This window comes from Rhinolophus sinicus, chromosome 18, assembly GCF_057876585.1.
Source record: "Rhinolophus sinicus isolate RSI-liver-muscle chromosome 18, RSI-T2T, whole genome shotgun sequence".
In the NCBI taxonomy this organism is placed as follows: domain Eukaryota; kingdom Metazoa; phylum Chordata; class Mammalia; order Chiroptera; family Rhinolophidae; genus Rhinolophus; species Rhinolophus sinicus.
The window spans coordinates 40,081,298-40,094,386 of record NC_142518.1 but is presented as its reverse complement, the minus strand read 5'-3'; the positions used below and the strand labels follow the sequence as shown (position 1 = coordinate 40,094,386).

Below are 13,089 nucleotides of genomic sequence, written 5' to 3'. Positions count from 1 at the left end.
AAAAAGCTACTTTGTAACTTCTGTCCCTTCCTTACTTTCCCTTACATTTGCTACTTTCCAGACAAAACTGATCAGCTATGTAAAACAGTGGAAAAGAAACGTGCACGGAGGTTCTGTCTAAATTGACAAGAGTTTTTATTCACAGTGGCTTCATCGACATAACTTTTCAAATCGAGCAATATCTCGCCTAAAGAGATAAAAGTTGAAAACAACTTTATTCTTCATTAGAGCAACTGCCTAAAAGACACATCAACTCTTCATCAAAAAATACCAAATGACATTTTTCAAGGCCTACATCTTTTGAACAATTTTCTTGGAAACTTTGCCTTGCAGTGTCCGGAAACCATTACATCACCGCTCTTACCCAAACCTAATCACACCCTTCCCCCGCACTGTAAGCCCTGCTTTACTCCATATTTCAAAATCTAAACAAATATGTCTTTTGCGTAGATACCCAAGACAGGGGTTGCTGGGTCCTATGGTAATTCTATTCTTAATTTTTTGAGGAAGGTCCGCACTGCCTTCCATAATGGCTGCACCAATCTGCATTCCCACGAAGAGCGTATGAGGGTTCCTTTTTCTCCACAGCCTCTCCTCCACTTGTTACTATTTGTCTTGTTGATGACAGCCATTCTGACTGGGGTGAGGTGATATCTCATTGTGGTTTTTATTTGCGTTTCTCTGATGATTAGTGACGGTGAGCGTATTTTCATATGTGGGTTGGCCATTTGCATGTCCTCTTCGGAAACATGTCTTCAGGACCTCTACCCATTTTTCAACTGGATTGTGTGTTTTTCTGTTGTTGTATGAATTCATCATAGATTTGGATATTAGCGCCTTATGGAGACGTTGTTTGCAAACATCTCCCATTCAGTTGGTTGACTCTTTACTTTGTCGATGGTCTCTTTTGCTGAGCAGAAGAATTTTACTTTGATACAGTTCCCTTCATTTGTTTTCGCTTTTAATTCCCTTGCCTTTGGACATAAATTCATAAAATGCTCTTTGAACCCGACGTCCATAAGTTCACTACGTATTGTTTTTTCTATGCAGTTTATTGTTTCAGGTCTTGTGTGTAGGTGTTTGATCCATATTGAGTTACGTTTGGTACATGGTAACAGATAGCAGTCTAGTTTCATTCTTTTGCACGTGGCTATCCAATTCTCCCAGCACCATTGCATTTATCCATAAAGACATATGTGCTCCAGTGTTCATTGCACCTTTATTAACGGTGGCCAAGACATGGAAATAACCAAAGTGCCCTTCAATAGATGAATGGATGAAGAAGGTGTGGTAGATATACACAATGGAATAGTATTCTGCCATAAGAAAAGATGAAATAGGACCATTTGTGACTACATGGATGGATCTTGAGAGTATAATGCTAAGCGAAATAAGTCTGACATAAAAAGTAGAGAACTGTATGATTTCACTGATATGTGGTATATAAAACTGAAAACAACGAAAGAACAAGGCAAATAAAGAAGCAGAAACTCATAGTCACAGATAATAGTTTAGTGGTTAGCAGAGATAAGAGAAGAGGGGTCTGATAGATGAGGGTAAAAAGAATGAAATATATGGTGATGGAAAGCGAACTGGCTCTGGATGGTGAACACACAATGTGATATATAGAAGATGTATTACAGAATTGTTCACCTGAAATCTATGTATCTTTGCTAACAATTGTCACCCCAATGAACTTTAATTTAAAAAAATAAGTAAATTAAAATATATGCATATATATGTGTGTGTGTGTATATGTCTACATATGTATATACATATATACACATATATATACATATATAAAATGTCTTTTGCCCTGCCCCCTCTGAGACTCCGTTGAGGTTCTGCCCAGGTATTGCGCTACCTGACAGTTAGGTAATAACGTCATCTCGCTTATCAAGTTGTTCTGCTGGTTTGTAGGAAGTACGTGAGAAGCAGAATCACCACTGCTGTACACCACGTGACACTGGACTGAGACTGGATCCTAGGACCGTTATCAAAGGGTATTTGTGAACCACACACTGACTGAATGACCACAGGTATGTTCCCGAGAAACCAGTTATCAGTCCAGGGATTTAAATGTGCGATAAGTTGAGCAGAAAAGAAAGCAAAAGACGAGAGAACCTAATGAGTGTATGTCAGTGTGTAAATGCCTTGTTTGCATGACACATGATCCAGCTGCACAGAAGGAACTGATGAATCGCAGTGTGTGTAAAAAAGTGCATTAAAATCCTTAGTATCCGTTTCTGCCAGGGCCATATATTTGACATGCATCGTCCACGAGGGGTGACCTGGGGCAGTGTGTCCACAACGTTTCTGGAAGTATTAGAAAGCTAGCAGGGGGAAGAAACAAGACGGATCAAGCTCCTCTCTTCGACTACGGAAGGCCCGGGGCTTTCGAGGCTCCGCGGGCCCGGCAGGGGAAACCTCAGCCTGCAAAGCAGGACCCAAGTCCGTGCGCATGCTCATTGGTGCGCATTGGTGCGCATGCGCCCTGCAGCAGGTGGCAGTTGCTGCGCAAGCGCGTTGTCGGCCGCGTTGTGTGAGCAGAGCTGGGCCGGAGGCGGTCGTGTTCATTCCCTCTAGATTCTCTCTGGCCACTTGAGACTGAACGGGTAGGTCCATAGCTCAGGCCGCCCAGGTGCGGAAGGGTGAGTGAGTGGGGGCACAGCCGCGGGCTTCCGTGGAGACGGGGCTGCTCTCTGTGGCTCCGAGGAGGGAGGTCCTCGAGGTCCTCGTCTCTCCCGTCGCACGCGTCGTGGCCGCCGTGGCCCCTGTCGTCATGGTGGGAGCGGGCCAAGGGCGGATAGTGGACGGTGGGCCGTGGAGGGCAGGTGTCAGATGACGACGGGCAGTCTCGGGGCGTTGTTTCCGTGTCTGGGGGCTGGCGGCCCCTGGAGCGGCCCCGGGAGCACCGACTCCGGAGTCCTCCGTGGGGCCCTGGGCTGGGGGCCGGGCGGGCTGCAAGGCAGGGCCTAGAAATGGGGTCGCGGTAGGACTGCCACTGGGTCCCCGAGAGGTGGCGCGTACCAAGCGGAGTGCCCCGGGAGCAGCGGGCCCGTCGGGCCGTGTGGCAGCCCGTCGCCTGTGCCTTGTGGTCAGAAAACCGCACAGGCAGCAGGGAAAGACTTGAGCCTTTCTACCTGTTCCAGCAAAGCTTTCTTGAAGCGGGAAAATGGCTTCGTCGGTGGGAGTGGCCCATAGCAGTAGTCGCTGGAGGATCAAGGGTCTAGCGGTATTTTCCTCAAGGTCTTCACGATGGGGAATCCGGTTCTGGAACCAAAGCCGGTGTTTTGTCCTGTGCTTACGGCGATTATACTGCCAGCTTGTCCATCAAATAGACGCATTTACCAGCCCTTGTGTTTGGTGTGAGCGGAAAGCATGTGCACCTACACTGACCCTGAGACGTACTTTGAAATGTAAAAACAAATTAAACGAGAACATAGCCAGGGAAATGGTACAGCTAACGTCTTAAGTAAACTTTTCAAGTCACCTGATTGTACTTTCAGTGGGAAGTATGAGCAAGCATGTGAGATCCAGATCCGTATGGGAAGTAGTACTGCGAGATGAAGAGTCTTCGGAGCCAGTCGGACCTGTGCTTGTGAGTGCTTTACTGTTCCGTGTTTTCTCTTACCAGACATGTATTTCCTGAAAGTCCTCTTGAACGACTCTAGATGCAGTGAAAAACGTTTCCGTGTGGTTAAGAGGAAGGGAACATCGATCCAGGAGGATTCCATGCTGGCATTGAGTGGAAATGCAGCCGATGCCTTCTTTCTCATGCTTGTTCCCAACAGACTGTGCCCATCCAGCCCAGCGGAGAGTGAAATCGCTTCTCAGGTCTTTGTGAGGAGCTCCTCTGGGAGTGGCCACAGTTGGGGAAGAGTCAGTTCATCAAGAATGAGAATATAGAATCACGTTTTTAAATGTATTGAGGGTTATTTATGATTATTCTGTATGTTTGCATCGTTGGCATGTATTAACATGAATCCTTTCCTTTGCTCACATGCACACACCCCTAGGGCCTGCTACCCAGTGATGAACAACCTCCACAAGGGGAGGCACCAAGTCAGAGTCAGGAGATTACACCTGGTCAAGACAATGAAGATGAAAGAGCACCTGAGGTTCAAGGTGAGGGGAAAGGGCGAGGAATGCCTGTGGGGGCAGGGGTGTCGATGTGCCTCCTGTACTGTGACATACCGGAACTGTGGATAGAAACCATTCAAAGGCATCTCAAACATTCCGTGCACATGGGCTGAAAATGTGAACATAGTGTAGCTTCCAGCTTCTTGCACTCCTTCACTATAATGACTTTTGTCGTTTTCTGCCAGATTTATTTTGTGTGCTTGAAAAGACAGTCCTTCTAAATCAGAGGAAACTGTAATTTTCACTACGAAAATGTACATTCGTCCACACGGTAATTTGTTCTTCTTAGAACTTGGTTGAATGGCTTCTCAGTCATTGCATCAAAAGTGTAACCAACTTTTATGAGCGTGTGCAGAGTGCCCCGTCAGCATATACTATAACACATGAAGTGAAACCTATTAGCATCAGGAAGGTAGCTTCCTTTAATGATGAGAAAACTGAGGACGTAAGCACTTGACTCACTGACACAGAATTCATAATTCATTCCAAGGTTTGTGTGCTCCTACCATCTGTGTTGGTATATGAAGTAGTGAATGGTTTTGTATCAAATGCTACATTGATTGTCAGATGTGCCTGTATGGTGACGTAGCTCACTGCTGGCATGAAAATAGATGCAGTTCAATGGAGCAGCAAAGAGACTCCTGAGATGTCTTCAGGGAATGGTGGCCGCTGTATGCCCTGATCCATATTTTTGTTATGATAAGTTTGGTAAAAGCTGGACAATTCAGAATACTGGCACATCGGTAATGATAGGTGTGTGACTTTTTAAAAGTGATGTAAAAAGGAGTTTAAATACTTTTAACATTAGGAAATGAAAAATACCTTAAAATTATTATGAAACAGAAATTATCTCTGGTAACTCTATAGTATTTTCATCAAACACTTGTAGTAAGTTATTTACATGACTCAGGCCACGGATTATTGTACCGATTCTCTGTTAAGAGGTTTCCGCAGTATGACTGACACTACAGTCCATTCATTTCTTTCCAATCTACTTTCCTTAAGCTCACTGTAAGACAGATATTTTGTTGTTTATCACTAATAATTTGTTTTTATTTTCGCTCCTTTTCTGAATGGGACTCATTTATCGAAATGAGGGCCCTGCACGTAAATATAAGTAGTTATTTTGATATAGTAAGTTTTGGCTTATTGCAGTAAGGGGTTGATGTCACTACCATAAGAGTTGTTATAGGCCCCCAAATGCACTCAGTGACACCTGCGGTAAATTTCATTTCATTGTAATCACAGATCATCGATGGTGTAGCCCTCAGACTTCCTGGGCAGAGCTGACGCTCTCTGTTCTTAGTACAAGATGGCGATATAAGGGAAATGGAGATGCCTGTGCTTTATCTTCAGACTGTCACTTAAAATAAGGTGTCATACTACAGGAAAACAAAGATTTGCAGTACACATTTCCATCACACTTGTTCTCCCAGAAAATACAGGCTTTTATTGCTATCAGCTGAAGGAATGAAGATTTTAATTCACTTAATTATTTGCCATGGATAATGGTCAAAACGATAACTGTTTTTTCCTCTTAAGATCCTGACCCAGAAGCAGATCTCCAGGAACTGGCTCTCGCTAAGACTGGGCGTGAGGGCAAAGTCAAAGGGGAGAGTTCACCAAATACACAGCCCTTTCAAATGCCAGCAGCAGGTACGTTATCCATTAAGAATGCAATTTGTGTGTTTTCTTCACAATCCCATCTCCGATACTGTAGAGGTACCATGCTGTAACGTGAATAGAGTCATATGTAAAGATAACTTATAATAGAGTTCTGTCGCAAGGGCCTGACTGCCTGACCTACAGACTGTCAGAGATAGAAACAAATGATGTCAAAGCTATATTAAATTATAAAATAAAAAACACATTGTTACCTTTGAGTATATGTGCCATAACTAACAGCAGATAATTTTCAGATTCTTTCATAATTCCTGCGTTTAAGAAACACGTGAATGCTTTTGTCATCAATATTAGGTTGTATGAAATATGCTGAGGCACTGAAATAGGTTGCAGTACCAGTTCTAAAATAATGTGTGTTTCTCTGGGAGAGTCTCATAACTTCAAAAACACCTTTACTCTAAATAGTGTAAGATCCCTGTGCTAAGCACGCTCACTGTCACCACTGTCAGTCTAAGTGACTTACTGTCGGGAATTAAAATGTGCGCACTATGATATTATCACCTCTAAGCATATCAAACGTGTCATAGTGTAAGTTCGTGCACCCAGCAATCAGTTGTTAACATTTAAGGTTCAAAGACTACAGCCTTAATAATTTCTGAGTAACCAATTAAGTATGCTTACTGTTGAAACTAGCAACGTTTCTTAAATATCACGATTATGTATTTGTGATGTGCCGGTTTCTACAACCCGCAGATTTAACAATGATTCCTAAAAGGAATCATTATATTGCTAAAAGAAATAAATGCACAGAGATAGTATTAACCAAAAGGATTATGGAAAGAATCTCCATCTTGTTTATCATCATAAAGAATGCTGTACAGAGTGTCCTAAATTCCCTTACATCTTTTCCCCATCGTGTGAATTGCAAAGCGAAAGAGCAAGGGAATGGTATGACTTGCCTCTAACAGGGTCTGATACATGCAGTCTTTGTCCCTTTGTGACTTCTTACAGACGTGTTGCATTACTGAGTTCTCATATTCCATTAACAATAAAAATATTCATAATTAACGAAAGACAACCCCACTGCCATTTTCACAGTCACATTAGGGTATTTTTAGTGTGCCACATAGAGTTGTTATTAAGTAAAGGTAACATGAAAATATGAATAACATATCTTTATGTAAAAAATGGCACATCACAATTTCTACCTGTTGTTTATAATACGCTTGCCAATTTTCCCTACATTACCATAGTGGAAAACAATAAATACAAATGTTACATAATATACGAATACCAGGAAAGTAGGACCGTCCCTAGGAGTAAACACTGTCAACTCGGGAATCTTTAAACTCCAGGGAATGTCATGTCATCAGTAAAGCATCGACCTGGGCTGTCAGGTTCACTGCTCACAAATGCCCTTCCTAAACTTTCCTCTGCTGAGAATGTTCCCATAAAAGGTAGGAATGTACGTTTTCACGTCTCAAAGGACAGTGAAGGCCCCAAGTTTGCTTTGACTCGGTGAGATTATTGCATGTCACGTGGGCATCACTTGCCTGGGACCGGTGACCGATGCAGACTGGAGAGCTGCATTGGAGCTCCGGATTAATTCCACTGGGCTTTCTCTGGTTCTACCCCTGGAGGACAGAAGCTGAAGATGAAGCCAGTCTCGAGGTGGCTTCTTCTGTATGTCCTTCGTTGTTGGACTTTGGTTTATCTAGATTTCAGGAGATTCTCAATGATGGTTGTTCTATAGCTTAGTTGTTATTTTGATGTGGTCATGAGAGGACGCAAGCACAGTATTTACCTAAAGACCGTCTTCACCGGAAATCCGTGAAACGTTTTCTTATAAGGGCCTGACCCGGAAACTGATCTCCAGGACCTGGCTCAGCTGAACACGGGGGATGAGGGCAGTGATGGTCCTGACGTCATGGAGGACATTTTGCCAAAACCAGAGTCCATTTATATGCCAGAAGCAGGTATGTTACTCATAGGAATACAGTTTTCGGGGTTGCTGTTTTCCACAAGCGCACGGATACGAACATAGAGATAACATACTCTAGCATTAATAGAGCTCACCTAGAAGATTTTTGAGGGGTAGTTCAGGCCCCAAAGGCCACACTGCCGGACCCATAGTCTATCAGCTGCAGAAACGGGTTGAATCAAGCTGTATCGAATTATAAAATCTGAAAACCTTTTCTTACTTTTGTGCATTTGTACTTTAACCAACAGCTAATATTTTTTTACAAGCCTCTATAATTTCTGCCTTTGCCAAATGCATCATGGATTTGAAATAATTATCAGTTTGTATGAAATATGCTGAAGTAGTGAATTTCGAACCAGCACCCGCTTTAATATAATTGTGTGATTCTGGGAGAATCCCTTAACTACTGAACGATTCTTTAGTCTTACATAAATCATCAATGCCAATCAGGTATATAAATATCATTTTCAGTGCTGGTTTTTGTGTTCTCTAGTTCACTTGTATTCACCACAAAAATAGAAAGATATTCTGTTTTTCATTACTGATTCATAACAATGTATCATCTTGAGTCAAATTTCGAGATTTCATTGCAACTAAGATGATCAGGAAATACTCGACTTGAACTTTTTTGTTGTCGTCCCTTATGGGAGAAGTGAGTACTTGTTTTTGGATTCTCTCAAATTGTGAATTCTTCTGGCTCTTAGACAGCAATTGCATTTAAAATTTTTTCCGCAATAGAGCCCTAGATGCCTGAATTATAAAATGGCAAGAATTTTCTACTTCCTAGTTTATCTGTCTGGGGATGTTGAGAGAATGCAGGCACTGACGGATGTCCCGGCCGATGAGAGTAAGATAGTTCCGCTAAGCAAGCTCACTGTCACCTTTGTTAGGCTGTGATAGCTATTGTTGGTAATAAAAGTATGCAAACTATGATATTATCACCTCTAACCATATCAAATGTGTCATGCATATGTTTGTGCCTTCGAAAAGCAATTGTTTCCATTTCAAGTTCAAAGACTATCACTTTAATAATTTCTGAGCAATCAACTTAGGGCCTGATCCGGAAGATGACCTCCGGGAACTGGCTCAGCCAAAGACTGACCGTGAGGGCGGAGATGGTCCTGATCTCACGCAGGAGCTTGTGTCTAAGCTAGAAACCGTTCACATGCCGGAAGCAGGTATGTTACGCAATAAGACTCCTATTTATGCGTTTACCACATCACTGACCATGAATTCGAGAGCTTTTGAATTTCAAGGCAGCATTTTATGTTTTGGGAAGAACTTGCCTCGCATTAGTCTTCTAAACCTCTTTACTGTACATTTGCTGAAGTGTTTCATTAGACTACTTACATTAAGAGAGTTTTCAGACTACTTCCAGGAGCCTGTTAGACATGGCGAAAATGTATTCATAGGCATAACATAGCCTATTAATGTACGTGTTATTAGATAGCTACCAAATTGCTTGAGCATCCAATATCAAAGTTCAGAAAAAAATACCACAACACAATAAACCAAAGGGATAGGCAATGACATACGTAATAAAAGTGTAAATCCTTAGGAAAAGGAAACATAATTTCACTAGTAAATCAAAAAGATGGTTCTTCTGAAAAATATTTGTGAAGAAATTAAGCATCGAACCTAAGGACACTGAAAAACTTTTGCGAAGACTGTCCATGAGTTACATGATCTTGAAGAATGTGGAAGAAATCCAAGTACACGGGTTAGGGAATATGATTGAGACACTAACAGATATTGATTGTTTTATATAATTGAAAGTGAATACATTCTTGACCTCTAAAGTAATATTTTCAAAGTATGAATGGAATGGTTGATCTTCTAGGAAAATATATATTATTTAACATACCCCAGTAATACTCGGATATCTGAACATCACAGACATCATGGGAGTGTTTGGAAATTCATCAGAATTGTCCCTCAAAAGGTCTTACTTTATTTAGTTAAGAACGTGGTAGCGTATGTTTGAAAATTGATGAGAATAGATGGTTAAGCATTCTCATCACAAAACATAAATAACTATGTGAGGTGTTGGATGTGTTAATTACTTCCGTTTATCTTGGTAATCATTCCACAATGTATAGATACATCAAATCACCATGTTTTATACTTTAAATATATACAATCATATTCAGTATTTTTTCCTGAATAAAAATTTAGAGAGCACTTCTTTTGGAAGAAAATTTATCTTCTAGATATCTTACTCCTGCTCTCATTCTCTTTCCTTATCGCTCCCTCTCTTCATTCTTCTCTTCCTCTTGCTTTTTTTTCTTTTTTTTGCCATGACATACATCCTTGGCATATATGTTCTTCACATTTTGGTGTCAGAAATGATGGTAATCACTTAAAACTAGTGTGACCGTATAATTTATTATATAAACTGAACCACTTTCAAGTGTGGAAAAGACATTATTTATTATTACGCTTGGACTACAGGTCAAAATGGGGACACATTAGTACCCCACTTAAGCAATCACACGCTGGCTAAAATGGCCCAAAGAAACGTTTTTCCATTCCTGCAACAGAGAGAAAACACAAATGTGGTACTGGACGTTCTATTTACTTCAGTTAAGCAGTAAACGATGTGACGTTACTGTTTTAAGTATGTTATGCTCAGAAAATTATTTCAGGTCAAAGCAGTTAATTGATGCATTCTTGTAAATGTCTTTCATCTCTTAGGATTTATGCGGTGTTGCTTGGATATTTAGTAAAAGGATACGCAATTTTTGCTTTCTGTTTAAAACTTCCATTTAACGTTTTCATTTTGTGTCATGTGTTCTGTACAGAAACATTGATTTCATTTCCTTGTACCAATAGAAAGAGGCGTGTGCTAAAAAGTAGTGGTAAAGGATATTGAAGTCTTTTTTACGAAACCAGAGCTGTAATGTCCTTTGTACACCTTCAATGTAGTCTCAGTCACACTCTGCTAAGTTGTGTTCCCACCTGTCATGTTGATCGTGCGGGGGAAGGGCAAGCACAGGATTAAGGAAGATGAGATGAAGACTACCACGTGGGATATCTGACTGTGAAAATTGCCTCAGTAAAGGTTTTTTGCTTTCCCCGACGAGCATTACCAATCTTTTGTTAAGTGCATGTCCCAGTGTTTGATACTATTGAAAATTGAATTGATTTTTGAAATTTTATGTTCTGATTGAAGTTGTATGTACAGATATATCTGCACATTGGTATTTCTCCAGCAACCTTGCTAAATCTGCTTATTAATTCTGAAAGGTTATATCTAGATCCTTTTGGAGTTTCAACATGCACAGTCATATCATTTGTGAGTACGAGCAGAGTTCTGTGCTGTTTGAAACATGTTGTCTTTTTTTCCCTTTTCTCACTTTACCACATTGGACAGAGCCAGCCAGTACAGTGTGAATAGAAGCGGTAATAGTGGGCCATCTTTCTCTTCTCTTTGCCAAGAAATGCAGCGTTTCATCCTTTCACCAATTTACTGTGAAGTAGAGGAAGTTCCACTCCAGTCCTGGTTTGCTAACAATACATAGCTCCAATAAATGTTGACTTTTCATCAAACGCGTGTGCATTTATTGAGATAATTGAGGGATGTGCTCTTCCAACAATCTGTTAATGTCCTGAATTATACAGGAAAGTTCCTGTGTTTAAATAACGGTTGCCTTCTTACGGGGGTAAATTGGGTCGTGATATATTATTTGTATCAATAACCTACCCCTTAGTGTCATATGTTTAGGACGTTCATGTATGACCTCCTGAGTGACATTAGCACGTGCTTTTAGGTCATGCACTTTGGTATCAGGTTACACTAGATTCCTCAGGTGCATTGGTCTGTACAGACTCTTTTGGTCTCTGGAAGGGAACCCTGTGCAAGGTTGGGAGGAAGGTAGCGCCAGCTTTCCCCTGTGTAGCAGTTTCTGGATTCCATGTCTCTTTGTAGAACTGGACCCCACTTATAGGTGAGTGACAGGGAAGCTCCAGGTCCCCGTCACTTCAGCCTTGGTGAGGTGCCGTCTTCCCCGCAAGACACCTCTAGTGACGCTGTGGCTCTGAACGCGACCGGCTCCTGTGTCTGTGATGATATTAGTCTCCCACACACACTACGTTAGACGTCATGTCTCTGTTAAGTGGCCTGGATAATTTCTATCTGTGTGACATGGTGGGGACTGGCCTGCCCGATCCGTCAGCTGTGTCCCGTTAACGACAATACATCCATTTATTGAGTTCTATACTAATCCCATGAATCACAATAACTCACATTTGCAGGGTGTGTGCTATGTGCCGGCCGCTTCCCTGAGCTAGGTTCCACACATTTATGACATCACTTCATCCTCAGAAGAAAGTAAGCCAGAATGTACACAAAATTTATACTTGCTCACCCCACAATTTGATAAAAGCTGAGATGACACTGTTCAGGTGCTCTGGCCCCCAGTTCCAGCCTGGGGTGACACCTTTCTCAGGCATCGCCGGGGGCCCCTCTGGTCCCATTTCGTCCGTGCTCATTGTCTATCGATTTGATTAAATAGGAGCTGACGAGGGAACAGTAGATTTGTTCTGGGGACAAGGAAGTCTAGAGATCCAGGCCCACTCGGGACAGTCCATCTGCTGAGGGCAGCTGTGGCTCTTCCTGGGGAAAGGGATGGACCCCAATGCCCGGTGTCAGAGCTGTCAGCCACAGGCACCGTGGCTGGTTGGCGGGGCTCAGCAGGGATGGCAGGGTTTATGGGCCACCTCCTGTGGATGTGGCGTTCACACTAGCCCCCATAGGGAAGGAAGCCTAACTCACCTTGACCAGAGGCGAGCAGGATTGGTCATAATACAGTTATTCCAAGACTCAGACACGACAGGTCATTCTCTGAATCCCTCAGCTCCCGAGGCCCTTTCCATCCCTGGCGTGAACCTCCCTCCCTCATAAGGACAGGATGGTGACTGCAGACAGCAGGGCCTTCAATTCCCCTGGCCTCTCCCCTGCAAGATGGAAGGAATAGATGTTGCAGAATCGTCTCCCCAAATCCCTGTTCGTGTTCCAGTTGCGTAGCTAAAGCCAGAACAGTGAGCCAGCACTGCTTGGCCATAGAGAATGGGTTATTCGATTTGGCCAAACGAAAGGTCTGGACAGCAAGAGTTCTCAAATCCTTCTCACAAAACGCAAATCGGGGCAGTGTTTATGCAGCTAGGGAGTAGAAGAGGGACAGCTCAGGAGACGTGAGGGAGATGTCTGAGTTTTTTCAATCACAGACGACACTTTTTTTCTTTTTTAAATTTATCGGGGTGACAATTGTTAGTAAAATTACATCGATTTCAGGTGCACAATTCTATATTACCTCATCTATAAATCCCACTGTGTGTTCACC

General features: G+C 42.3%; 2 protein-coding genes across 12 annotated transcripts in view; both read left to right on the top strand.

The window, feature by feature from the left end:
* The window catches only part of LOC109439680 (P antigen family member 3-like), a 28,976-nt gene extending 17,680 nt beyond the window's left edge, over nucleotides 1-11,296 (top strand). For 4 of the 6 annotated variants that reach the window (XR_016020044.1, XR_016020043.1, XR_016020045.1 and 1 more), the window contains 4 exons: nucleotides 1,921-4,128; nucleotides 5,686-5,799; nucleotides 7,617-8,925; nucleotides 11,121-11,296. Coding sequence is in view for 2 of the 6 variants with exons in the window: in XM_088795244.1 (XP_088651370.1) it covers nucleotides 2,030-2,039; nucleotides 3,510-3,601; nucleotides 4,020-4,128; nucleotides 5,686-5,799; nucleotides 7,617-7,742; nucleotides 8,800-9,170 (822 nt within the window). In the remaining 4 variants the exon portion in view is untranslated. Of the gene's footprint in view, nucleotides 1-1,920; nucleotides 4,129-5,685; nucleotides 5,800-7,616 lie in introns of all 6 variants that reach the window. The other 2 variants (XM_088795246.1, XM_088795244.1) reach the window with 2 other exon arrangements.
* Nucleotides 1-13,089, top strand: part of LOC148754608 (uncharacterized) — a 148,184-nt gene that overhangs the window by 60,973 nt on the left and 74,122 nt on the right. The gene's annotated exons all lie outside the window — the stretch shown is intronic.